Source organism: Bufo gargarizans, chromosome 10, assembly GCF_014858855.1.
Source record: "Bufo gargarizans isolate SCDJY-AF-19 chromosome 10, ASM1485885v1, whole genome shotgun sequence".
Taxonomy (NCBI): Eukaryota; Metazoa; Chordata; class Amphibia; order Anura; family Bufonidae; genus Bufo; species Bufo gargarizans.
Window position 1 is genome coordinate 2949491 of NC_058089.1, and position 27973 is coordinate 2977463.

The following is a 27973-nucleotide window of genomic DNA, read 5'->3' on the forward strand; positions in this document are numbered from 1 at the left end:
AGGGGTCAGCGCTGTGGGAGGGACCGCAGGTAGGGGTCAGCGCTGTGGGAGGGACCGCAGGTAGGGGTCAGCGCTGTGGGAGGGACCGCAGGTAGGGGTCGGCGCTGTGGGAGGGACCGCAGGTAGGGGTCGGCGCTGTGGGAGGGACCGCAGGTAGGGGTCGGCGCTGTGGGAGGGACCGCAGGTAGGGGGGCGGCGCCGTCCGGGGGACCGCAGGTAGGGGGGCGGCGCCGTCCGGGGGTACTCCAGGTAGGGGTCGGCGCCGTCCGGGGGGACTGCAGGTAGGGGTCAGCGCCGTCTGGGGGACCGCAGGTAGGGGTCGGCGCCGTCCGGGGGACCGCAGGTAGGGGAGCCCAGCCTAGGGTCTTGTTCACATTAGTGTTTCCACAGCAGGAGCGGCTCCACTGCGTCACCTCAACGGGTTCACTCTACACAGATCTGCACAGCGGACAGAGGCTCCATAGCGGACGCGCCGTGTGAACGGAGAGGGATGCGGGTTTCATAGGTCCTGTGGGGGCTGCAGCGTCACCTTTCCCGCCACAAACCAAACCTCGAGAACCGAAAGTGAAAGTACGGAAAGAAGGCGGGGCCTAAGAGCGGCCGCCATTAGTGTCAGGGCGGAGGCTCCCGGTCCGGAGTCCGAGTCACCAGGGCCGCGAACATCATGAAGGGCCCGGAGAATCTTCTTATCTTCCTGCTGACCTCACTGGGGACTGCAGGTAGGTGTCAGTGCTGGGGGGGGACTGCAGGTAGGTGTCAGTGCTGGGGGGGGACTGCAGGTAGGTGTCAGTGCTGGGGGGATAGCACCGGGACACTGCGTGACAACAGCAAACAGCATACAGGCCAGTAACACAGCGACAAGGAAGTGACAGAGTGACAATGTCGCAGCACAACGGCCGGGCCGCCTCTGCCCTCAGATGTTTACCTCAGAGTCGCTCCCTGTCATGGCTCAGCTTCTGAGGACCGGTTGTGCTCACGGTGGTCGTGGCTTCTCCATCTAATAATTGATCCGCTCTCAGCCGCCGCGACCCCCGAGGGAAAACTTTATTAACATTAACAAGTGTCACACAAAATTGTTGTGGTAATACTGATGAAGACGTGAGAGCTCCTGAGAGACAGCCCGCCGCCGCCATGAGCTGCTGGAGCTCTGCTGCATCGGAGGGTGGTCTATTAGGGTTGTGACTAAACCCCATGACTGGTAAGGTCCTTTGGCACCCTAGCGGTGAGGTCCTGCACAGTCATCTATTTCCCATAACTGGTAAGGTCCTTTGGCACCCTAGTGGTGAGGTCCTCCCCAGTCATCTATTTCCCATAACTGGTAAGGTCCTTTGGCCCCCTAGTGGTGAGGTCCTCCCCAGTCATCTATTTCCCATAACTGGTAAGGTCCTTTGGCCCCCTAGTGGTGAGGTCCTCCCCAGTCATCTATTTCCCATAACTGGTAAGGTCCTTTGGCCCCCTAGTGGTGAGGTCCTCCCCAGTCATCTATTTCCCATAACTGGTAAGGACCTTTGGCCCCCTAGCGGTGAGGTCCTCCCCAGTCATCTATTTCCCATAACTGGTAAGGACCTTCGGCCCCTAGTGGTGAGGTCCTGCACAGGTACAGTGTTAGCCATGTCCCAGGGAATGGGGTATTTCCCATGACTCAGAAGGACCTGCTCCTCACTAATGATGGAGGGTGGCCGGCTCTACAGCAGCGTCTATTTCCTGTAATCTGCAGGGACCATTTATTGTCCTATGTCCTGATCTATCATAGTATTTAGCGTCACAGCGAATTAGCTAAATCCCATTCTCTCCACAAGAACCCTTCTGGTAAAGCTTCGGTGACATTATTATTATTTGCATTTGTTTCACTTTGTAGCATTGACTAAAGTAAGACCGGTGAACAGTGGATAATAAAGTCTTTATAGTCATTTCCTATTTCCTGGACTCCAGAAGGACCATCTCCATCTATTACATACTGAGAAGTGTCATGTAGGAGAGTTCCCTCTGAGTGATGGGATACAGCCAGACTACATAGAAGTGACTATTTCCCGGACTCCAAAAGGACCTTTTCCATCTATTATATACTGAGAAGGTGTCATGTAGGAGAGGTCCCTCTGAATCAAAGGATTTAGCCGGCTGATATAGAAGTGACTATTTCCTGGACCTTTTCCATCTATTACATACTGAGAAGGTGTCATGCAGGAGAGGTCCTTCTGAGTGATGGGATACAGCCAGACTACATAGAAGTGACTATTTCCCGGACTCCAGAAGGACCATCTCCGTCTATTACATACTGAGAAGGTGTCATGCAGGAGAGGTCCCTCTGAGTGATGGGATACAGCCAGACTACATAGAAGTGACTATTTCCCGGACTCCAGAAGGACCATCTCCGTCTATTACATACTGAGAAGGTGTCATGCAGGAGAGGTCCCTCTGAGTGATGGGATACAGCCAGACTACATAGAAGTGACTATTTCCCGGACTCCAGAAGGACCTTTTCCATCTATTACATACTGAGAAGGTGTCATGTAGGAGAGGTCCCTCTGAGTGATGGGATACAGCCAGATTACATAGAAATGACTATTTCCCGGACTCCAGAAGGACCTTCTCCATCTATTATATACTGAGAAGGTGACATGTAGGAGAGGTCCCTCTGAGTGATGGGATACAGCCAGACTACATAGAAGTGACTATTTCCCGGACTCCAGAAGGACCATCTCCATCTATTACATACTGAGAAGGTGTCATGTAGGAGAGGTCCCTCTGAGTGATGGGATACAGCCAGACTACATAGAAGTGACTATTTCCCGGACTCCAGAAGGACCATCTCCGTCTATTATATACTGAGAAGGTGTCATGTAGGAGAGGTCCCTCTGAGTGATGGGATACAGCCAGACTACATAGAAGTGACTATTTCCCGGACTCCGGAAGGACCTTTCCCTGTTTCATTGTTTTATGGGAGGTTAGGCCGGGATTCCTCTGACCCATTAGGCTACTTTCACACTAGCGTTGTTTAAATCCGGCGCTCAATTCGCACAACGGAACTGCCCGCCGGATCCAGAAAAACGTGTGAAAACGGATTACATTTGAATCCTGATCAGGATTTTGATCACAATGAAAAAATGCATTGGAAAAAACGGATCCGCCATTTATGGACTTTAACTTTTTTTTCACATTTTTCGGTGTTTAACATGCAAAAGCCGGATCCGGTTTGACTGAACACACGGCGCCGGATCCGGTGTTAATGCAAGTCAATGAGAGAAAGGCCTGATCCGGCGTTCAGTCAAAGTGTTCAGGATTTTGGGCCGGAGGTAAAAATACAACACGCTACGGTTTTCTGAAAAGCCTGATCAGTCAAACAGACAGAACTGAAGACGTCCTGATGCCTCCTGAGGGACGGACTCTCCATTCAGAATGCATTAGGATAAAACTGATCAGTTCTTTTCCGGATTTGAGCCCCTAGGACGGAACTCCGCGCCGGAAAAGAAAAACGCTAGTGTGAAAGTGCCCTTAGCAGCACATACATCCACCTAGGATACACTTTATGAACTCGGCGTTTGTTTCTTCTAACAAATATTTAAGAACCTACCCGAGGTTCTGCAGGACACAACACTGAAATGTGGTCAACCTTGTAGTATTCTTAGACTAGACGCCATCTGCGATGCTGTGTACTGCAGCCGCTCTCCAATAGACTTCTATGGGATAGATTGCTCTCCAGAGAAGCCCATGGTAGAGTGACTCCATAGTACGCCACACACTTGTATAAATGGGAAACCGCCTTCTAAATTTACTATTTCTAGGCGTCCAATGCAAATGAATTAGGCAGAATGTGTATCCTAAAAATGGATTTATCTAAGACAGATATATTTATGTAATGCCAGCGTACTACTGCTCCCAGCAGACATAGTATCCCTGTTAACTTCCATACATGCTGTCTGTTCACTGCTCCTCCATGCTGGGACACACATGCGCAGTGTCTGCCCGTGGGGTGCCGTGTGCGCCCTTCCTGATGTTTATAAGGAAAGTGCATGTTCTAATGAGAGGGAGAAATTCTATTTATCCGTGTATCTGACCCGGCTTGTGTTCCTGTTCTGTGACCTATAATCCCTGTTCTGATATCCCGCTCCTGACCCGCAGCACCTATGCTACCTTGGCCTGTAGTCAGTCACTGCTCCTGACCCGCTGCACCTATGCTACCTTGGCCTGTAGTCAGTCCCAGCTCCTGACCCGCCTGCACCTATGCTACCTTGGCCTGTAGTCAGTCACTGCTCCTGACCCGCAGCACCTATGCTACCTTGGCCTGTAGTCAGTCCCAGCTCCTGACCCGCCTGCACCTATGCTACCTTGGCCTGTAGTCAGTCACTGCTCCTGACCCGCCTGCACCTATGCTACCTTAGCCTGTAGTCAGTCACTGCTCCTGACCCGCCTGCACCTATGCTACCTTGGCCTGTAGTCAGTCACTGCTCCTGACCCGCTGCACTTATGCTACCTTGGCCTGTAGTCAGTCACTGCTCCTGACCCGCCTGCACTTATGCTACCTTAGCCTGTAGTCAGTCCCAGCTCCTGACCCGCCTGCACCTATGCTACCTTGGCCTGTAGTCAGTCACTGCTCCTGACCCGCCTGCACCTATGCTACCTTAGCCTGTAGTCAGTCACTGCTCCTGACCCGCCTGCACCTATGCTACCTTGGCCTGTAGTCAGTCACTGCTCCTGACCCGCAGCACCTATGCTACCTTGGCCTGTAGTCAGTCACTGCTCCTGACCCGCTGCACCTATGCTACCTTGGCCTGTAGTCAGTCCCAGCTCCTGCCCGACCCTTTGAGACTTGTTTTATGGACTCTATTCTGCCTGCTCAGCCGTCACCTCCTCCATGTTAGGTGCTACAACCCGCAGTATGTTAGTTTAGGCAGTTCATTATAATTTACCTAGTTGTCATACTAAATTTCCATTGAATACCATTGATGCCACAGATGGTCATGCTCTTACCAGTCCCACGTGTAGGTGCTGCACTCATTACTCACGATTTGCACTGACACGTGGGATGTGAACATGTTGCAGAAGTGCTGCAGATTTCCACATGCTAACAGACTCGCTTAGGGAACAGCAATAATCTGCTGCTTTTCTGAAACGTGTGTTCGCAGCCGTAGACTATCCTCTTCTGTAATGACACACAGTCCTCTGCCATCATCACTGGAAGGTCATTATGCACTGGTTAGTTTCTTTAAGCACAACCACAATATGATGGCATGCAGAAGTGTGCCAGCATATAGTTACTGTCAGAGGTCGCACTACATTTATTCCAGAAGAGTAGAAATACTCCTCTAACCATTTTTGAGGAGTATTTTTACCTGAGGAGTACTAAATTTGCAGTAATTCAAATACATAATATATCGGCCTACACTTGTTCACATCTGCGTTTGGAGCCTCTGTTGCAAATTCAGTCTAAAGACTAGGGATCGACCAATATAGACTTTTTAGGGCCGATACCGATAATTTGTGAACTTTCAGGCCGATAGCCGATAATTCATACCGATATTCTGTGAATTTTCATTTAAAAAAAATAAAAAATCCTACACAAATCTGCTGAAAATGAATGTTTGTTAATGTGTAGGGTTTTTTTTTTCTTTCTTTTTCATTTATACTTAATATTTGGTGTGTTTTTTTTTTTTTTTGTTTTTTTATATACTATTAGCCCCCTTAGGGACTAGAACCCTTGTTCTATTCCCCCTGATAGAGGTCTCCTGAGCTCTATCAGGGGGAATAGGAGCTCACACTCTCTCTGCTGCTCTGCACTCTGTGCACACAGCATCAGGGATGTTACCATGGCAGCCAGGGCTTCAATAGCGTCCTGGCTGCCATGGTAACCGATCGGAGCCCCAGGCTTACACTGCTGGGGCTCCGATCGGAGGAGGAGGGGACCCTGTGGCCACTGCCACCAATGATTAATACTGGGGGGGCGCACTGCGCCACCAATGAAGATAAATCTCTCCAATTCATATACAGGAGGCGGGAGCTGCAGAATCACATAGCTGGCTCCCGTCTCCTGTATATGAATTGGTGGCGCAGTGGCCACAGCCCCGCCCCTCCTCTTCCCATCTGTCTCTTCATTGGCGGCAGCACAGGGGGAGGGAGACGCTGCTTCCTTCTCCCCTGTGCGGCTGAGGGAACACGGAGAGCAGCGCGATTATCAGAATATCGGCAAAATAGATGCCGATAACGGTCAAAATCCTGAATATCGGTCGATAATATCGGTAAAACCGATAATCGGTCGATTCCTACTAAAGACTAGACAAAAAAGCCTTGTATGCAGCACTTTTTTGGTCTGGTAAAAAGACAGACTCGTGGAAGGAATCTGAACGGATCCCTCATAGTCAGTTCTATTTTTTTTCAAATAAATTTACTTTTTTTTTATCAATAAAAATACACCCCTTTTTTTTTTTTTTTTTTTTTTTTTTTTTAAATAAAGAATTTAATTACATAAAAAAAAAAAAAAAAAATATATATATATATATATATATATATATATATATATATATATATATATATATATTTAACATGTAATAACATTTGGTAACCCTCTGCGCAGACAGGCTCTTCACCCGTCCCTCCCGTCACGGTGACATCCGCTTCAGAGCCGCCTGTTGCCTGTTAAAAATAAAACAAGTGGTTTTGAGTAAAAGAGTCCATTACCAGAAACTGCATTCTGCCCGGTCTGAGACTGAAGACCATCATTGTGGACCAGGGACAAGTAGATAAGGAGTGGTCAGAAAAGTGCATTTACACCATCAGATTATGTCACCAATTTCTGTCCAATTAGACCAATAATTCCTGTGTGTAACATAAGATGTGTGATAACGGCCATTTGACCAATAACTGGTTGAAAAATCTGTCAGATAATCTGTTAGTGTCAATGTACCATTAGGGCCCAATTAAAAGGAGGGATTATTGGGCAACAAGTGTTCATATAAATGCTGGTCACCGCTAATCGGCCCATGTCAGAGGCCCGTCAATAAATTGACGAACAGTTGCTGACTGTGCATGTACTGTGTGCACTGACCGTACGCTGTAACATCCAGACCCTGCAGACTTCTCTATAGTGTCGGCAGTGGGTTGCACCGTGTAACCAGGGCGGCACGCTGCCAACAGTATAGAGAAGTATGCAGGAGGCAGGATCGCTCAGTAGACAGTGATCGTTTGCATCCACCTGTGTAAAAGGCCAATGCAAACGAGCACTGATCAAAGGGCAGAATTGTTGGTCAGTAATAAAAGGGGTTCTGCACTTTTGTTTAAACTGATGATCTATCCTCTTGAGGTATGTACAGGCTTCTAATCGCCCCACTATATCCACAGCCGCCCCTCTGTCCAGGCTGCTACTCTCCTCACTACATCCACAGCCGCCCCTCTGTCCAGGCTACTACTCGCCTCACTACATCCACAGCCGCCCCTCTGTCCAGGCTTCTACTCGCCTCACTACATCCACAGCCGCCCCTCTGTCCAGGCTTCTACTCGCCTCACTACATCCACAGCCGCCCCTCTGTCCAGGCTTCTACTCGCCTCACTACATCCACAGCCGCCCCTCTGTCCAGGCTTCTACTCGCCTCACTACATCCACAGCCGCCCCTCTGTCCAGGCTTCTACTCGCCTCACTACATCCACAGCCCCCCCTCTGTCCAGGCTTCTACTCGCCTCACTATATCCACAGCCGCCCCTCTGTCCAGGCTTCTAATCACCCCACTACATCCACAGCCGCCCCTCTGTCCAGGCTTCTACTCACCTCACTACATCCACAGCCGCCCCTCTGTCCAGGCTACTACTCACCTCACTACATCCACAGCCGCCCCTCTGTCCAGGCTACTACTCTCCTCACTACATCCACAGCCGCCCCTCTGTCCAGGCTACTACTCGCCTCACTACATCCACAGCCGCCCCTCTGTCCAGGCTTCTACTCACCTCACTACATCCACAGCCGCCCCTCTGTCCGGGCTACTACTCACCTCACTACATCCACAGCCGCCCCTCTGTCCAGGCTACTACTCGCCTCGCTACATCCACAGCCGCCCCTGTCCAAGCTAGAGTTGTTGTGACACCAAATTTTTTATTCAATTTCTATACCATAAAAAGTATTGCGATACTCGATAGCATTCGATACCACGCGAAAAAATAAAACGCCAAAAAAGCCATGTGCATTCCGCATTTTTAAAAATTTGGAATCGTGCATTTTTTTTATATTTTTTTTTTTCTGTTCCGCTGCATAGATTTAAATTTTTTTCAATATTTTAATAGTTTGGACTTTTTGGACGTGGCAATATGTGATATGTTTATTTATTTATTGTTTATATTTTATATGTAAAATTGGGAAAGGGGGTGATTTATACTTGGGGTGTTTATTTTTGTTTTGTTTTTTGTTACAGTTTTTTTTTTAAAATAAAATAACTATTTTCCCCCTTAGGGGCTAGAACCTGGGATCTTTTGATCCCTTGTCCTATTCACCCTAATAGATGTCTATTAGGGTCAATAGGACCTCACAGTGTCCCTGCTGCCCTGTGCATAGTGCAAACAGCAGCAGGGAGCTGACTATGGCAGTCAGGGCTTCAGTAGCATCCTGGCTGCCATGGTAACCGATCGGAGCCCCATGATTACACTGCTGAGGCTCCGATCAGAAGCTGCCACTGCCACCAATGAGAAGGGGAGGGGACCCTGTGGCCACTGCCACCAATGATTTAATACTGGGGGGAGTTGAGGGGGGCGGGAGCACTGTGCCACCAATGATAATTAACCTTTAATACAGGAGGCGGGTACTGGCAGATCAGCGGCAGTTAACCCCTCAGGTGCCACATCTGAGGGGGTTAACTGCCACTGATCGCAGCTCCCTGTCAGAGGCAGGGTGCTGGCTATGCCATTCTGCTGCCGGCACCTGCCTCCTGTATTTAAAAGTTAAAAACGACCTTTCATGAGCAGGCTACATAGAGCGGCGCCAATGAAGATTAAAAAAGTGTGGGGGACGGACGGACTGTTGACCAATGCATATAATTAACCTCTTAATCAAATGTACGCGGCGGGTGCCGGCTCTATCACACAGCTAGAACGGCTTAGGAGAACATGGCGCTCACTGAGAGCGGCACCTGCCATGTTCTCTAAGAGATACTAGGCTGCACTACTGCGCAACATAATATCGGAAAATAGCAAATCCTGGTATCGTATAGATCCGGGTACAAAGGTATCGATTGCTGGGTATTTTATCGAATAAGGAAACTGAATTCATATATGTAGAGCATGCAATTACACCTGTATTCCATGCGCTTCCTAAAATCCATAAACCAGGTTTCCCTCCCCATTACGTCCGATTGTGGCAGGCATCGGCTCTTACTCCGAAAATTTATCGTAGTGGGCAGATTCCCTGCTACAGCCACTTGTGCCGTTAATACCAGAACATCTGAGGGACACAGGCACGGTATTAGAAAATTTCTTCTCTTTTGATTGGCATATGAATTTTACCTGGGTAACAGCAGATATTACTGCATTATATACGAACATACCACATCAGTCAGCTATTGCTGCTCTAAAATGGTTCCTAGAGTGTTATAGCAATTATACCCCAGAGTTGGAGGATTTTTTATGTTTATGTATAGACTTCTTGATGAGACATAATTTTTTTTTTTATGTTTAACAAAAAAAATTATCTTCAGCAATCTGGTATCCCTATGGGAGCGAAATACTCACCTTCAATCGCATATATATATATATATATATATATATATATATATATATATATATATATAGCGTGGTGGGAAAGCAGGTATCTTTTCTCCGACAATAACCTGTATAGAGAGAGCTTTAAATGGTATGGTCGATTCATCGACGATATGCTGTGGGTATGGCAGGGGGACAAAGAGAGAATAGTAAAATGTATAGAGTACTTAAACAGTTTTACTACATCTATACAACTAACTTTTTCCAGCGATCCGGACAAAATTGTTTTTCTGGATCTATGTCTGGAAGCGGACAAGGGCAATAATAAGGTGGTTACATATACCCACAGGAAGCCCACAGCTGGTAATACTATTCTCTCTGCCTCCTCCTGCCACCCACCACACGTTATTAACAACATCCCTAAGGGCGAAAAGAAACTGCTCCACCAAGGAACTATTTGAAAGAGAAGTCCAAAATATAGCAGCTAGACTAAAAATGAGAGGATATACCCAAACCAGTATAAATAGAAGTATACATGTTGCCAGGTTAAAAGACAGACTCTCATCTTCTCTAAAGGAAATAATAACAATAAAATAAAGAATGAGAACAAAAATAATAGGAGAGGGAACAAACCTAAAAGTAAAAACAAAATAAAAAATAGGAACAGAAATGATTTGAATAAAGATGAACCTATCATTTTTTCTACCAATTACAGTAGAGACTATTTCAGGAAATGTAAAATCATATGGAAACATCTTCCGGTTCTAACCTTTAATGAGGAATGGAGAAATATAGCATCCACGGGGATAAGGTTTGTAGCGAAAAGAGCCCCTACAGTGGGTCAAAAAATTAGTCCAAGTCTGTTTGAGGAAAAAGTTCCCAGAATATGCACGTGGCCTAAAACTAATGGAAACTACAAATGTGGTAGCAAAAAGTGTATTTGCTGTCGATATATGTTTATCTCAAAAGAGGTCATATCTATGGCTAATAATAAAAAGCATATGTTTAAGCAATATATTAATTGCAACACAGACCACGTAGTATATGTCATAACATGTAAAATATGCAGGTTGCAATACGTGGGCTGTACCACAAATGATCTAAAAGTACGTATAAGGAAGCACTTGAGTGATGTCCCGGAATGTCTCAGCGGCAACAATGCATTTTGCGTTTTCTGTGCAGGGCGTGGAGGTTGTTTCCGCACCTATTAGAGGAGGTGATCGCAAACAGAAGCTCCTGAGTAGAGAAACATATTGGATGTTTATTTTGGAAACTTGTATACCGAAGGGTTTAAACAGAAAATATGATTTAACACTGCAGTACATGTAGTTCATCAGTTTGTGTTTTCAAATGCATGATACTAATATGTTGCCTCCCCGCCCATGTGCTCTTGGCTGGATTTTCTCACCTAATCCAGGAACACCTGGGCTTGGGATGTGACCTTCAGCCAATCAAGAAAGGAGGAGGAACCTACCTGTGTTGTATATAAGTACCTGTTTTTAGTGCACTATGTATTGTCTTGATGAAGGGCTCAATACTATAGCCCAAAACGCGTCACAATTACTTTGTGTCTCTCCATGTGATGTATGTTGGATCTTAAATTTTGGAAGCCAAATAAAGAACAAACCATTTTATACGTCAGAAGCTGGAATTGACCCATTGTTTTCTGGATATTTCAAGTGTGGCTGGGTTCAAGCCTTATCTTCCGTGCTTCACAAGGGTGATCAGAGGTGAGAGCTGCAACTTTCTTTTTCTCTAAAAGTATCGATTGCGTATCGAAAGTTCAATACCCGGTGCAACCCTACAGGGGACAGGTCTAGAAAGAGGAGCACAGAGTAATGAAGAAGGCAGAGGACAGGTCTAGAAAGACAAGCACAGGGTAATGTAGAAGGCAGGGGGCAGAAGACAGGTCTTGAAGGAGAAGGATAAAGTAATGTAGAAGGTAGAAGACATGTCTGGAAGGAGGAGTACAGACTAATGTAGAATGTGGAGGGCAGAGGACAAGTCAAGAAGGATGAGGACAGAGTAATGTAGAAGGCAGAGAACAGGTCTAGAAGGAGCAGTACAGAGTAATGTAGAAGGCAGAGAACAGGTCTAGAAGGAGCAGTACAGAGTAAGGCTACTTTCACACTAGCGTTCGGGTGTCCGCTTGTGAGCTCCGTTTGAAGGGGCTCACAAGCGGCCCCGAACGCATCCGTCCAGCACTAATGCATTCTGAGTGGACGCGGATCCGCTCAGAATGCATCAGTCTGGCAGCGTTCAGCCTCCGCTCTGCTCAGCAGGCGGACACCTGAACGCTGCATGCAGCGTTCGGGTGTCCGCCTGGCTGTGTGGAGGCGTGCGGATCCGTCCAGACTTACAATGTAAGTCAATGGGGACGGATCCGTTTGAAGATGACACACTATGGCTCAATCTTCAAGCGGATCCGTCCCCCATTGACTTTCAATGTAAAAGTCTGGACGGATCCGTTCAGGCTACTTTGACACTTAGAATTTTTTTTTACAATATAATGCAGACGGATCCGATCTGAACGCAAGTGTGAAAGTAGCCTAATGTAGAAGGCAGAGGACAGGTCTAGGAGGAGGAGCACAGGGTAATGTAGAAGGCAGAGGACAGGTCTAGAAGGAGGAGTACAGAGTACTGTAGAAAGCAGAAAATTACTAGTACTATATAATGATGTTTTTAGAACGGGCTTTTTTCTAGCTCCAGAGTTGTCATTTGAGTTGTAGAGTTCTGCTGTGTATTCGAGGAGCAAATGGGTTGACAGCTAAGTAATTATGGATTTATAGAAATCAGTGGATGCACCTGGATGTGGAGTTTGGTAGATGAATGTCAAGATCTCCAAGGTTCCTACAAGAGTGAGCTAGTTTATGGGCTCGGGAGGCAGTTGTGGAGAAAAGAAAGGAGACTAGAAGTCTTGTGGTCCGAGATGAAGAGAGGCAGGTTTGGATATGGAAAGCAATGAAAATAAGGTCTAGTATGTGTCTCTCTTTGTGAGTGGCTGTAGGGGACTATTGTGAGAGGCCAAAGGAAGAAGTAAGGTTATGTAAGTTATAGAAGTTTGGAGGCAATTGAATGGGTGGTTCAATGGGGATGTAGAGGTCACCCATGATGACGGTGGGAATGTTGGTTAAGATGCTGTAAAGGAGCCAGGTAGTCCTCGATTAAGGTGGTGGCAAGGTCTATTGTACCCTCCAATTGGATAATACAAAGAGAGTAGATCCAGACCAAGTATACTTTCAAAGAAGGGAGAGTGAGGGAGGGAAAAGGTGGAGTTCAATGACGGCTATCCAATAGGAGAAAGATGTCTCCATGTTTGTTGGTGGGGCAGACAGTGCGTTTACCTTGTCATTCTTTATACACCTTTTGCATTTGTATTGGGTGATCGAGAATAATGGATTTCCCTTTATAGAAATTATGGACTGTAAAGGCTGAACAAAGGACTTATCTTTCTTACATAGCGGGGGAGGGGGAAGGGGGATTCCTGAAAGTTGCAAACCCGTTTAATAGGACATTATGCTTCATGGTTAAAATTCACCTTGATCTACTACAATGATGGTTACAGTTCATATAGATATGCTACAATATGCATGGGATATTTAGGGACATTTTGGCTTTCGGGTGAAATTTATGGAAAACGTAAAAGGTTCCGGCTCCAGTGATGTTATATCATGAAAGTCGGGCATTTAAGTAGAAGCAGTGATGGAGATTTCCTCATATCAAACAATTTATTGAAACAAAAGCCGACACTAGTGCTGGGTATACCGCCACAAAAATGGCAGTGTCTCAAGAACTTATGTGGCCTTGAGCATCAATTACAGTTTGACAACAACGTCTCCTGCTGTTCAAAAGTTGACTTATTGTCTCCTGAGGCATGGCATCCCACTCTTCTTGTAGGGTGGCTCTCAGGTCATTGACGTTATGGGGTACAAAGTTACGAGCCTCTACACGGCGAATCAGCTGATCCCATAGGTTTTCAATGGGATTCAGGTCTGGAAAAGTGCAGGCTGATTGCGCGTTGTCGTCCATCAAGATTAAATTAGGCCTGTGTTGTTCCTGCAGAGGCACAATGACTGGAATACTGATGTTCTTCAATCTATAGATTGGGAAGGTAGAGGGGTAAGTTTGGTAGCACATATATTTGAAGGTGATAGGTTGAAGGATTTTGAGACCTTGGCCAGTGAGTTTGGGATCCCAAATAAAGATCGATTTAAATACTCGCAAATGAGGGCGGCAATTAAGTCGGTAGTCGATATTGAGAGCTATAAAAAGATATTCTCCGAGGAGGTTGGTCAGTTTCTCAGGGATGGAAAGGTCAGGAGTTCTTTGTCAAGGAGATATAAACTTCTGATGAAAGTATCACAACAAAAGATGAAATTAAAAGTAAAAGAGAAATGGACAAAAGATATTCCAGATTTATCAAATGAGCAATGGGAGGATGTTCTTAATAGTAGGTCTCTGGTTTCGTCGAAAGCCTCACATAGGGTTTCCCAATTTTTTTTGATTCATAGATTACATCGTACCCCTGTCATTATGAAAAAAATGGGACTAAGAGCGACAGATGAATGTCCGAGATGCAGGGAAGAACAAGCAGGGCTGCTCCATCTGGTTTGGAGATGTCCAAAATTATTTAGATATTGGACGGACATTGGAAACGTTATTGAGAAAGTTATGGGACTGCGGATATATGGGGATTTTGTGGCCTGTATTTTGGGGGGGTGTTAAACATTTGAGACTAAGGAAAGTGGACAAGCAGGCATTGTGCCTATTATTATTATTTCAAGCTAGGTTGCTTATTTAAAAAAAAAATGGAATCAAAAAGATCAACCGCTTGTAAGTGAATGGAAGAGAGCGTTGAATCAAATCATAAAAATGGAAAGGGCTATCAAGAATAATAGGGGGAAAAAGGATGGTTGTAGAGAAATATGGAATAAATTGTTTATTACTGTTTTTTTTATTATAATTTTTTTATATATTTTTTTTCTTTCTCCTCTCAGTCTGGGTTGGGGGGGGGGGGGGGGGTCAGCGATAAAATACTGTTTTTGATTACTGAATTTTTTTTATATTGGTCTGTATTTAAAAAATGTTAAAATATTTTGAATAAAAAAAAAAGTAGTATCGGCTTGTCACTGGACCATTCAGAAAGTGTAGGGCAGTTCTATATTGACTAGACACACCTGCCGACACTGTGACACCACCACCAAAGGCTCGTCTGGTTACAGCAGTGGCTGATGCAGAGCGCTCTCCTTGGCGTCTCCAACACCGTTGATGCCCATCGTTCCTGCTCAGCGTGAATTGACTTTCATCAGTGAACAGCACTGAGGCCCACTGGTCCCTCGTCCAGTGTACATTATCCCTGGCCCATGCGAGACGATGACGCCTGTGGTCAGGTACCCTTGCAGGTTGTCTAGCACACAGACCACACTGATTTAAACGGTTTTGAATGGTCTGACGTGACACTTGGGTGCCACTTACCTCCCTTAAATGTGCCTGGAGTTGTGTGGCATTCACCATCTGGTTCCGCAGGGCATTGTTCATAATGAAGCAGTCATCAGTGTGGGATGTGGCCAAAGGATGTCCACCTCTCTGCCTTTCTGTTACTCTTCCAGTCTCTCTCTCTCTATCTCTCTCTCTGATACAACCTGCTGATGACTCTCTGAGCTCAGTGGCCAATTCTGTCTGAGAACATCCTGCTTGAAGCCTCGCAGTAGTGAGGTACTGTTCATCAGTTGTCGTCGTCTTGGTCTCATGATGTCAAAATGTGAACAGCATGATGAGGAGTGCTATTTAAATAGCAATTCTAATTGAACCAGGACATTTATTGGGCGATTCATGGATCAAACACCTGTTTTGCTGTTAGGCTCTTTGTTAGAGAACAGCAAGTTGTGCAAAAAGTCCTGAAACATTGAACAGTTGGACGTGTGCATTCAGAAGGTTGCAGAAGGTCACATTAAGTTCACCTGTAAAGGTTAGAGTGCATTTTAGGTTCATCCTGATATTTCACCCACAAGCTAAATATCCCAAACTTTTTGTGAGTAGTATATATATACCACACATAGCATGTGTACAAGACAGCGGCATCATGACTGCAACAAACTAGCTTCCACTTTAAGGGCTCATTCACACAGCCATGGCAGTTTTTGTGGTCTGCAAAGAGCCTGCCGGCATTTTTTTTCTCCTGCAGGAGATGTGGTCCTTAAGAAATACCCAGGGATCACTCCTCCTGGGTCAGATGCAAACTAAAACCATGGTCGTATATATGAGCCCTAATGCACACACTGCAGCCTGCTGTCCCCCCGAGCCATGACTTTTTACCTCCACCACCCGAGCAACAGCCTTTTCTCTCCTCCAGGATGGAGCATAGCTTCCTACAAATACCTTCAAACTACTATAGACACACATGTGGTGGTGACACTCAGTGGGTCTACACAGCCCAAAATAACTGGCAAACATCTTCATCCTTTGATCCTTGAACACTTAATCCCTTTCCCAAAAGGGGGCGCTCAATCCCAATATCTAGTACCACTGATATACAAATGGGAGGACATACAGTAAGTAATGATAAGTAAGTGTGCTGCCCACACAATGAAATAAGGTGACTCTGCTCATCATGTCCTGTCTGCACAGCAAAGCTGGCCAAAGATCTGCAGGATACAGCACTGTATTCACCCTAACACTGAGCAAAGAGTAAATATATCGGGGGTAGAACACATCATCCTTCACTGACACTTTTGAGCTTCTTATATTTTTCTTATTATTGTATCTTCAGATGGTCTGATCGTCACGATGAAGGCGCCACTTATCTCGGCCATGAGAGATGAGAATGTGACAATCCCCTGTGAGTTTTCAGACTTTATTCCTGGGAAAACTATAAATGTGCAGTGGATGAAATCACAGAATGGAAATAGGACTGAAGTGTTCCAGTATATACCCGGACGACGACTGAAGGCCTTCAGAGCCGGATCCTATATGGAGGAGGAGAGCGAAATCCAGAGAGGAAATGCCGCACTTCACATCCCGCGGGTGCAGTTCAGTGACGATGGAGAATACATCTGTATTGTTGTAGTGACCCCAGACTACAAGGAAGGGAGAAGCACTCTGGAGGTGTCAGGTGAGTCGCACAGGCGCCGGTGTTATACTATTCTCCTTCACTGTTCCACATCCTTGTCCCTGCAGCTTTAATAAGCTGTTCAATATGAATAATCCCTTTAATACACAGGCCCCACTGTGAGTCCCTGAACATAACTTATTTTTGGAGAAACGCCTCACTATTCCTATAGCCAAGTATTACATACATCTGGACAATGGATGTGAGTGCAGCTCTGGAGTATACAGTAATACAGGATGTGACTCAGGATCAGTACAGGATAAGTAATGTATGTACACAGTGACTGCACCAGCAGAATAGTGAGTGCAGCTCTGGAGTATAATATAGGATGTAACTCGGGATCAGTACAGGATAGGGGGCCCTTTCACACTTGCGTTGTCCGGATCCGCCGTGTACTCCACTTGCCGGAATTACACGCCGGATCCGGAAAAACGCAAGTGTACTGAAAGCATTTGAAGACGGAGCCGTCTTCAAAATGCGTTCAGTGTTACTATGGCACCCAGGACGCTATTAATGTCCTGGTTGCCATAGTAGGAGCGGGGGAGCGGTATACTTACAGTCCGTGTGGCTCCCGGGGCGCTCCAGAGTGACATCAGAGCGCCCCGTGCGCATGGATGTCGTGTTCCATGTGATCACGTGATCCATGCGCCCTGACGTCACTCTGGAGCGCCCGGGGAGCCGCACGGACGGTAAGTATGCTGCTCCCCACTACACTTTACCATGGCTGCCAGGACTTTAGCGTCCCGGCAGCCATGGTAACCACTCTAAAAAAGCTAAACGTCGAATCCAGCAATGCGCCGAAACGACGTTTAGCTTAAAGAGGACCTTTCACTACTCTACAAACTAAAAACTAACTATACCTGTGGGCAGAGCGGCGCCCAGGGGTCCCCCTGCACTTACTAGTAAGTCTGGGCGCCGCTCCGTTCGCCCGGTATAGGCTCCGGTGTCTGCGCTCCCTCTGACTGATTTCTTGTAGGAGGCGTGTCCCTTGCTGCACTGCTGGCCAATCGCAGCGCACAGTTCATAGCCAGGCTATGAGCTGTGCGCTGCGATTGGCCAGCAGTGCAGCAAGGGACACGCCTCCTACAAGAAATCAGTCAGAGGGAGCGCAGACACCGGAGCCTATACCGGGCGAACGGAGCGGCGCCCAGACTTACTAGTAAGTGCAGGGGGACCCCTGGGCGCCGCTCTGCCCACAGGTATAGTTAGTTTTTAGTTTGTAGAGTAGTGAAAGGTCCTCTTTAAGGCCGGATCCGGATCAATGCCTTTCAATGGGCATCAATTCCGGATCCGGCCTTGCGGCAAGTCTTCAGGATTTTTGGCCGGAGCAAAAAGCGCAGCATGCTGCAGTATTTTCTCCGGCCAAAAAACGTTCCGTTCCGGAACTGAAGACATCCTGATGCATCCTGAACGGATTTCACTCCATTCAGAATGCATTAGGATAATCCTGATCAGGATTCTTCCGGGATAGAGCCCCGACGACGGAACTCTATGCCGGAAGAAAAGAACGCAGCTGTGAAAGGGCCCTAAGTAATGTATGTACACAGTGACTGCACCAGCAGAATAGTGAGTGCAGCTCTGGGGTATAATACATGATGTAACTCAGGATCAGTACGGGATAAGTAATGTATGTACACAGTGACTGCACCAGCAGAATAGTGAGTGCAGCTCTGGAGTATAATACAGGATGTAACTCAGGATCAGTACAGGATAAGTAATGTATGTACACAGTGACTGCACTTTATTCTCTATATATAATCAGAAAATTGGGGAAAGTCAATGTCGGTGTGACCTGATGTTACACAGGAATTCAGTGCGGTATCTCTCTTGTGTAGCTGAGCCCTCGGTCTCCCTGATACCCGGAGATGCCATCAGAGTGGAGCTGGGAAGCGAGAAAGTGGTGTCCTGTGACATAAGCAACTTTTACCCTGAAGAGATCACCATTAGCTGGGTGCGACACCAGAAAGACTCTACAAAATGCGTTGTACTGGCGAAAGGAACCTGCACCGGGGACTCCGTTATTAATACCGATGGGACGTTCAATACTAGCAGTCAGCTGACCTTATATCCTACAATGAAGGACGACGGCTACAAATATTCATGTGAGGTGAAGCATCGATCTCTGCAGCAGGACCTGGTGAAGAACTTCACCCTGACAGTAACAGGTGAGGAGCCCCAACCCCTGAAATGTCAGAACATCATAGGCTGTGATATTCCATAGTATAACAGGGCAGATACGGAGACGCCGCTCTCTGGTCTTCCTGCTGTTCTTCTTCTATGTCTTATCCCACTGCAAAGTGACCTGAAATCCCGGAGACGGAAAACAGGGGAGAACATCATGGCCCGATGGAACTGGAATATTATACTAAATCCTCCTCCTATTATGTACACTCGGCCTAGTGCCCCCGGTAGCCCCTCACCCCAACATTCAGCTCACACTGAGAATGAAGTCACACTCTTCTAGTGATTATTAGGGGTGGGACACACAGCCGCCATCGCTCCTCTCGTCTTCAGCTTTCTTACAGGACCCACAGCTTTCGGCAGCCCTTCACCTCGTGCTAACCCTCCTCACTCATCAGGGTTTCTGAAGTGACTGCATCTGTAATATAAGCGGGGGCCCCGGGGACGCTTACTCCTCCAGTCCGTATGAATCACCGGATTTAGCCCGTACTGATCCATCGGCCACACGTTCAGGTCTGACCAGAAGGTACAGGTTCTGGCCATCTAACAGGCGATTATATCATTTATTTTAATATTTCTAATGAACATTTCCAGACTCGCACTCTTTTAACACCTCCTCCACATGTCTAGCAGTGGGTGTGTGTAGTATTGGGGACTTCTCCCCCATCTTTCTGGGTGTGTGACCTGTTTGGGGGTACTTTTTGAGCCCAGTTTGTAGCCTGAATCAGGGACGAGTTTGAGCTGCAGAGTGGTATCTCCCTCTTAGGCCCATACACGTGACTGTGGTGACGCTCAGCCTCAGGTCGAAACACAGGCACTGGCTGTGTGCGCTCTGTCCTATCTTTTGCTGCATCTTGCGTATCACAGACCCATTGGAGTCAATAGGTCTGCGCCAAAATGTAAAGTGCCTGTGGACTCATGGTTTGCAGTCTGCAACAGTGGCACTACGGTCATGTGTATGGGGCCTTAAAGGGGTATTCCCATCACAGACAATGGGGGCATATCGCTAGGGACCTGCACCTACGCCGAGAACTGAGCAGAGAAGGTTAGTTCGGCTATTTTTGACGACCCCATAGAAATGAATGGAGGGCAGCTGCGCATGCACAGTGTGCCCTCTGCCCCCGCTCCGTTCTCTGAGTAGGTGTAGCAATATGCCCCCTTTGTCTGTGATGAGAATACCCCTTTAAGGAGCATTCATACGACAGTATGTATATTGCAGTCCGCAAAACTTGGATCAGCAAAACATACGGATGATATCCATGTGATGTCCGTGTTGCATCTGTGTTTTTGTGGACCCATTGTAACAATGACTGTTCTTGTCTGCAAGACGGATAAGAATAGGGGCTGCAGAATGGACATGGGTCCACATCCAATCCATGAAAGTACGTGAATGGGACCCTATAGTAACCCCCACGTCAAGGTGGCCTTAGAGGGGCCTTCCTTTGAAGGGCCCCTCATCTGTAATCTTTCCAGGGCCCAGGGACCGTTACCCCCCCCCCCCCAGTCTACGCAGTTTCAGATCCCTGGATTTACCCGGTGCTGACTGATGGATCGGATCTATCGGCCACATGTCTGGATTGAATTTATTTCTTCTGATTCCAGAGCGAGAAGATAACTCCAGAGCAGTAGCGGCTGCCGTGATCTGTACGATACTTGGGATGGCGGTTTTTTTATCTGCTGGTTTGCTTTACTACCAAGTCATCAAGAAAGGTGAGTCCTGTGTACGGAGCCTGGTGGTCAGTAAGTCGTCTTGTCCAATGCTGGGTGTGAACAGTGACCTGTGGTGTTTCACTCGTCCCCCGCTGATTCCCAGTTCTGTGTCTGGGACAGTCGGGTGACGTTACGGCTTCTACAAGGGGCTGTCACCCGCATTCCCAGACTTCTGAGGGGTAAATGGATCTAGATCACAGTATTTATAGGGACGATAAAATAAAATAACAAACTATAATCTCACTAGTGAGGATCGGTAGTAGCGGGGTAGGGTATGCCTAATCCTCCAGCACCCCTGCTATCTTGCTGAACGGACCTCACTACTGATTTGCATTAAATTTGGTCTGCTAACACTGGCTGTAGCTCCACGCTGGGTCTAGTTACGCTGTGATGGATCCACATTACCCATCGCTCTATATCCCAGCAGATTTACCATTGGCTCAGTGTGTGCTCATTGGTTGTGATGGTTCCTGGTCTATTGTGCGGTTTTGTCTTTGTCTCCTGCAGAACCCCCCAGCGTTTCTGAGATCACCGTCAGCGAGCCACTGATTGACATGAGCAGGACGACCCTGACCTGTCACATTATGAACTTCAAGCCTAATGATCTGGAGATCTTTTTATGTCTGAAGAGACGTGGAGGGGAGATGAAGGAGGTCCACACCTGGAGGTCCAGAGACTTGACCCGAGTGGGGATGGATGATGTGGAGCAGCAGAGGCTGATGAATGGGGATGTCAACCACACACAGAGGCCCCTAGACCTGGAGATGAAGGCAGATCTAAAACCCGATAGATTCCGTCTTCTCCGCTGTATTTCCTGGCGTAAACTTTCCACTTACAGCTGTCAGTGTTCTATTCACATCACCCCCAGCTTTACTGAAGATAACGGAGCAGAATTCTCTGTACGTGCATCACACCCGGCACTGACAGAACCAAGCTCTCAGCAGAGGACATTGCGGGTCATCGGAGGTAAGTCGTCTCTCACCGGGATTATATAATGGTAAGGTGTTTATGGCTGGTACTTTGCCCCACAGAATTGTCACTTATTGCTCACATTGTTGCAGCTCCTACATAAGCATAATGGTTACATCTCTGACAGAGGCACACAGCTTGATGGTGGGCACAAGCTCTTTAACAGCTGAACAGATGCTACAGTCTTTGGTGAGGCTCAATAGTCAGATTGCCCTCAAGATGGCTGAGACTTTTGCCCAAACCTAAGGGAACCTAATCTTAAAATAAATCTCTGACCTGGCTGTAGCTTCTTGCTTCTGACTTGTCCTGTGGCCGGCCAGGGCTTTCTTCTTGATCCATGGGATGAATGTCTGTATCCCTCCTGAGCGTCCCGGGTCCAGCAGGACAGCTGCATTTAAGTGAAGCAGCTGTCAGCACCTGCTCCACCATTCATTGGCCTGTGCTTTCCCTAGCTGGGAGGAGCGGGAGAGAGCGCAAGGAATGATGTGCTCCCTTCATCAGGGGACTAGGTGAGTATTACTTTATTTAACGACAGGGGCATCCCTATTATGAGAGCTGTAAGGGGCAGCACTACTGTAAGTACTAAGGGGGCACTAAGGGACAGCACTATTATCAGGGGGCACTAAGGGACAGCACTATTATCAGGGGGCACTAAGGGACAGCACTATTATCAGGGGGCACTAAGGGACAGCACTATTATCAGGGGGCACTAAGGGACAGCACTATTATCAGGGGGCACTAAGGGACAGCACTATTATCAGGGGGCACTAAGGGACAGCACTATTATCAGGGGGCACTAAGGGACAGCACTATTATCAGGGGGCACTAAGGGACAGTACTAATGAAAGGGGACAGCACTCCTGTGTGTGGGCACTAATGGGCAGCCGCAGTAGTATTATAAGGGGGGCACAAAGCAGTTGTATTGTGAGGGGGCACTAAGGGCCAGCACTATTGTGTAGGGTCAATAAGGGGCAGTAGTACTGTAAGAGGACAGCACTATTATAAAGGGGCACTAAAGGGCAGTACTACTGTAAGGGGACAGCACTATTGTGTGGGGGCACTAAAGTGGCAACACTATTGTGTGGGGGGCACTAAGGAGGCAGCACTATTGTAAGAGGGCATGAAGGACAGCATTACTGTAAGGCTCCATTCACACGTCCGTGGTGTGTTGCGGATCCGCAACACACCCGCCCGGCACCCCTATAGAAATGCCTATTCTTGTCCGCAAGCTGCGGACAAGAATAGGACATGTTCTATCTTTTGCGGAGCTGCGGACCCGAAGATCGCATCAGCATTTGCGGAGCACGGCCCCGAACAGCACACTGTGTGCTGTCCGCATCCATTCCGTCCCTATAGAAAATGAATGGGTCTGCACCCGTTCCTCAAAATTGCGGAACGAATGCGGACCCATTTGCTCACGTGTAAATAGAGCCTAAGAGGGCAGCACTATTGTAAGGGGCAGCACTACCTCTAAGGGTTAGTTGTATTGTGAGGGGACACTAAGGGGCAGCACTATTGCAAGGAGGCACTAAGGGGCAATAGTACTGTAAGAGGGCAGCACTAATGTATGGGGGCAGGAAGGTGCAGTAGTATTGTTAGGGGGCATTAGGGTGCAGCACTATTGTAATGAGGTGCTAAGGGGCAATACTACTGTAAGAGGGCAGCACTGCAGTGTAGTGGCACTAAGCTGGCGTAACTACTATGTGGAGCACAAAGAGTATGGGGTGGGATTTGGCATTTATAGATGCACTGGGTGGAGGCAGAATTAGAGGCATGGCTGTTTGGGGGTATGCTTCTGGTTGTAAAATCAGGTTGAGGATAGTTACCAGCAAATTTGTCAGTGTGTAGTGTGGCACAGGTGAATGAGATAGAAACATAGAAAATGATGGCAGAAGAGTTCCCAGCCGTCACCTGGCCGGGCCCCCTGTCCCCAGCCGTCACCTGGCCGGGCCCCCTGTCCCCAGCCGTCACCTGGACACTGTGATGTGGTAATTGAATGATAAATGTCTAGGGTCATTGGGTGAAGGTATCAAACTTTTATATCCAGTTTTATGTTGTGTTTTAATATAGAAGAGAGAGAAATCGATCAGGCTGCCAGCAACAGTGTAGAATGTAACCTGCCCTTCAGCTTTCATGGTTTCACCTCCAATACTTTTTATTGCTCTTGTAGTCGCTCCGACAATGTTAAAGATCAGTCCAGCTCGTATGAACCACGAGGAGCCGACTACGCTGACTTGTCCAATTATTGGATTTAAACCAAAACCTTTGGAGATAACATGGCTGAAAAAGGATAAGAATGACCGGGAGACTGAACTCGTAAGATGGAAGCCTGATGATGGGACCGACGTGAAAGATGGTGTCCACAAAGTGACCGAGAATGAGCTTCATGACAAGTCCTACAGCTTCCAAAGTGCCTTATTGATAAAACCAACTGTGAGAGAAGATGAAGGAGCCACATACATCTGTAGAACCTTCCACCCTGCGACAGGTCAAGAGGGAGAACAAGAACTGGTCATGGCGGTTACAGGTGAGAGGTGCAGGAGGTATTAGGATGTCATAGGTGAGAGATAGAGGTGGTATTAGGATGTTACAGGTGAGAGGTACAGGAGGTATTAGGACATTACAGGTGAGGGATAGAGGTGGTATTAGGATGTTACAGGTGAGAGGTGCAGGAGGTATTAGGATGTTACAGGTGAGAGATAGAGGTGGTATTAGGACATTACAGGTGAGAGGTGCAGGAGGTATTGGGATGTTACAGGTGAGAGGTACAGGAGGTATTGGGATGTTACAGGTGAGAGGTACAGGAGGTATTAGGATGCTACAGGTGAGAGGTACAAGAGGTATTAGGACATTACAGGTGAGAGGTACAGGAGGTATTAAGACATTACAGGTGAGAGGTACAGAAGGTATTGGGATGTCATAGGTGAGAGGTACAGGAGGTATTAGGATGTTACAGGTGAGGGATAGAGGTGGTATTAGGACATTACAGGTGAGAGGTACAGGAGGTATTGGGATGTTACAGGTGAGAGGTACAGGAGGTATTGGGATGTTACAGGTGAGAGGTACAGGAGGTATTGGGATGTTACAGGTGAGAGGTACAGGAGGTATTGGGATGTTACAGGTGAGAGGTACAGGAGTCCGTGTACTGCGTCTACTGAGCCGAGTCCGTGTACTGCGTCTACTGAGCCTCACTGAGGAGAATCCGTGTACTGCGTCTACTGAGCCGAGTCCGTGTACTGCGTCTACTGAGCCTCACTGAGGAGAATCCGTGTACTGCGTCTACTGAGCCTCACTGAGGAGGGTCCGTGTACTGCGTCTACTGAGCCTCACTGAGGAGGGTCCGTGTACTGCGTCTACTGAGCCTCACTGAGGAGAATCCGTGTACTGCGTCTACTGAGCCTCACTGAGGAGAATCCGTGTACTGCGTCTACCGAGCGTCACTGAGGAGGGTCCGTGTACAGTGTCTACTGAGCCTCACTGAGAAGGGTCCGTGTACTGCGTCTACTGAGCGTCACTGAGGAGAGTCCGTGTACTGCGTCTACTGAGCCTCACTGAGAAGAATCCGTGTACTGCTGCGTCTACTGAGCGTCACTGAGGAGAATCCGTGTACTGCGTCTACTGAACGTCACTGAGGAGAATCCGTGTACTGCGTCTACTAAGCCTCACTGAGAAGGGTCCGTGTACTGCGTCTACTGAGCCTCACTGAGGAGAATCCGTGTACTGCGTCTACTGAGCGTCACTGAGGAGAGTCCGTGTACTGCGTCTACTGAGCCTCACTGAGAAGAATCCGTGTACTGCGTCTACTGAGCGTCACTGAGGAGAGTCCGTGTACTGCGTCTACTGAGCCTCACTGAGGAGGGTCCGTGTACAGTGTCTACTGAGCGTCACTGAGGAGAATCCGTGTACTGCGTCTACTGAGCCTCACTGAGGAGAATCCGTGTACTGCGTCTACTGAGCCTCACTGAGGAGAATCCGTGTACTGCGTCTACTGAGCCTCACTGAGAAGGGTCCGTGTACTGCGTCTACTGAGCCTCACTGAGGAGAGTCCGTGTACTGCGTCTACTGAGCCTCACTGAGGAGAATCCGTGTACTGCTGCGTCTACTGAGCGTCACTGAGGAGAATCCGTGTACTGCGTCTACTGAGCCTCACTGAGGAGAATCCGTGTACTGCGTCTACTGAGCCTCACTGAGAAGAATCCGTGTACTGCGTCTACTGAGCGTCACTGAGGAGAATCCGTGTACTGCGTCTACTGAGCGTCACTGAGGAGGGTCCATGTACTGCGTCTACTGAGCGTCACTGAGGAGAATCCGTGTACTGCGTCTACTGAGCCTCACTGAGGAGAATCCGTGTACTGCGTCTACTGAGCCTCACTGAGGAGAATCCGTGTACTGCGTCTACTGAGCGTCACTGAGGAGAATCCGTGTACTGCGTCTACTGAGCCTCACTGAGGAGAATCCGTGTACTGCGTCTACTGAGCCTCACTGAGGAGAATCCGTGTACTGCGTCTACTGAGCCTCACTGAGGAGAATCCGTGTACTGCGTCTACTGAGCCTCACTGAGAAGAATCCGTGTACTGCGTCTACTGAGCCTCACTGAGGAGAATCCGTGTACTGCGTCTACTGAGCCTCACTGAGGAGAATCCGTGTACTGCGTCTACTGAGCGTCACTGAGGAGAATCCATGTACTGCGTCTACTGAGAAGAATCCGTGTACTGCGTCTACTGAGCCTCACTGAGGAGAATCCGTGTACTGCGTCTACTGAGCCTCACTGAGGAGAATCCGTGTACTGCGTCTACTGAGCGTCACTGAGGAGAATCCGTGTACTGCGTCTACTGAGCCTCACTGAGGAGAATCCGTGTACTGCGTCTACTGAGCCTCACTGAGGAGAATCCGTGTACTGCGTCTACTGAGCGTCACTGAGGAGAATCCGTGTACTGCGTCTACTGAGCCTCACTGAGGAGAATCCGTGTACTGCGTCTACTGAGCCTCACTGAGAAGAATCCGTGTACTGCGTCTACTGAGCCTCACTGAGGAGAATCCGTGTACTGCGTCTACTGAGCCTCACTGAGGAGAATCCGTGTACTGCGTCTACTGAGCGTCACTGAGGAGAATCCATGTACTGCGTCTACTGAGAAGAATCCGTGTACTGCGTCTACTGAGCCTCACTGAGGAGAATCCGTGTACTGCGTCTACTGAGCCTCACTGAGAAGAATCCGTGTACTGCGTCTACTGAGCGTCACTGAGGAGAATCCGTGTACTGCGTCTACTGAGAAGAATCCGTGTACTGCGTCTACTGAGCCTCACTGAGGAGAATCCGTGTACTGCGTCTACTGAGCCTCACTGAGGAGAATCCGTGTACTGCGTCTACTGAGCCTCACTGAGAAGAATCCGTGTACTGCGTGTACTGAGCCTCACTGAGGAGAATCCGTGTACTGCGTCTACTGAGCCTCACTGAGGAGAATCTGTGTACTGCGTCTACTGAACGTCACTGAGGAGGGTCCGTGTACTGCGTCTACTGAACGTCACTGAGGAGGGTCCGTGTACTGCGTCTACTGAGCCTCACTGAGGAGAATCCGTGTACTGCGTCTACTGAGCCTCACTGAGGAGAATCCGTGTACTGCGTCTACTGAGCCTCACTGAGGAGGGTCCATGTACTGCGTCTACTGAGCCTCACTGAGGAGAATCCGTGTACTGCGTCTACTGAGCCTCACTGAGGAGAATCCGTGTACTGCGTCTACTGAGCCTCACTGAGGAGAATCCGTGTACTGCGTCTACTGAACGTCACTGAGGCGAATCCGTGTACTGCGTCTACTGAGCCTCACTGAGGAGAATCCGTGTACTGTGTCTACTGAGCCTCATTGAGGAGAATCCGTGTACTGTGTCTACTGAGCCTCACTGAGGAGAATCCGTGTACTGCGTCTACTGAGCGTCACTCAGAATCCGTGTACTGCGTCTACTGAGCGTCACTGAGGAGAATCCGTGTACTGCGTCTACTGAGCCTCACTGAGAAGGTTCCGTGTACTGCGTCTACTGAGCCTCATTGAGGAGAATCCGTGTACTGTGTTTACTGAGCCTCACTGAGGAGAATCCGTGTACTGCGTCTACTGAGCCTCACTGAGGAGAATCCGTGTACTGCGTCTACTGAGCCTCACTGAGGAGAATCTGTGTACTGCGTCTACTGAGCCTCACTGAGGAGGGTCCATGTACTGCGTCTACTGAGCCTCACTGAGGAGAATCCGTGTACTGCGTCTACTGAGCCTCACTGAGGAGAATCCGTGTACTGCGTCTACTGAGCCTCACTGAGGAGAATCCGTGTACTGCGTCTACTGAACG

The 27973-nt window shown here is 48.0% G+C and overlaps 1 protein-coding gene across 2 annotated transcripts in view; it reads left to right on the forward strand.

The window, feature by feature from the left end:
- The first annotated feature begins 431 nt into the window (after positions 1-431).
- The window catches only part of LOC122920836, a 47567-nt gene continuing 20025 nt past the window's right edge, over positions 432-27973 (forward strand). Inside the window, exons 1-6 of one of the 2 annotated variants that reach the window (XM_044270591.1) lie at positions 432-719; positions 16442-16783; positions 18616-18945; positions 20564-20671; positions 21179-21637; positions 23811-24167. In XM_044270591.1, coding sequence (XP_044126526.1) covers positions 665-719; positions 16442-16783; positions 18616-18945; positions 20564-20671; positions 21179-21637; positions 23811-24167 — 1651 coding nt within the window. In that variant the 5' untranslated portion in view covers positions 432-664. The remainder of the gene's footprint in view (positions 720-16441; positions 16784-18615; positions 18946-20563; positions 20672-21178; positions 21638-23810; positions 24168-27973) is intronic. The other variant, XM_044270590.1, reaches the window with a different exon arrangement.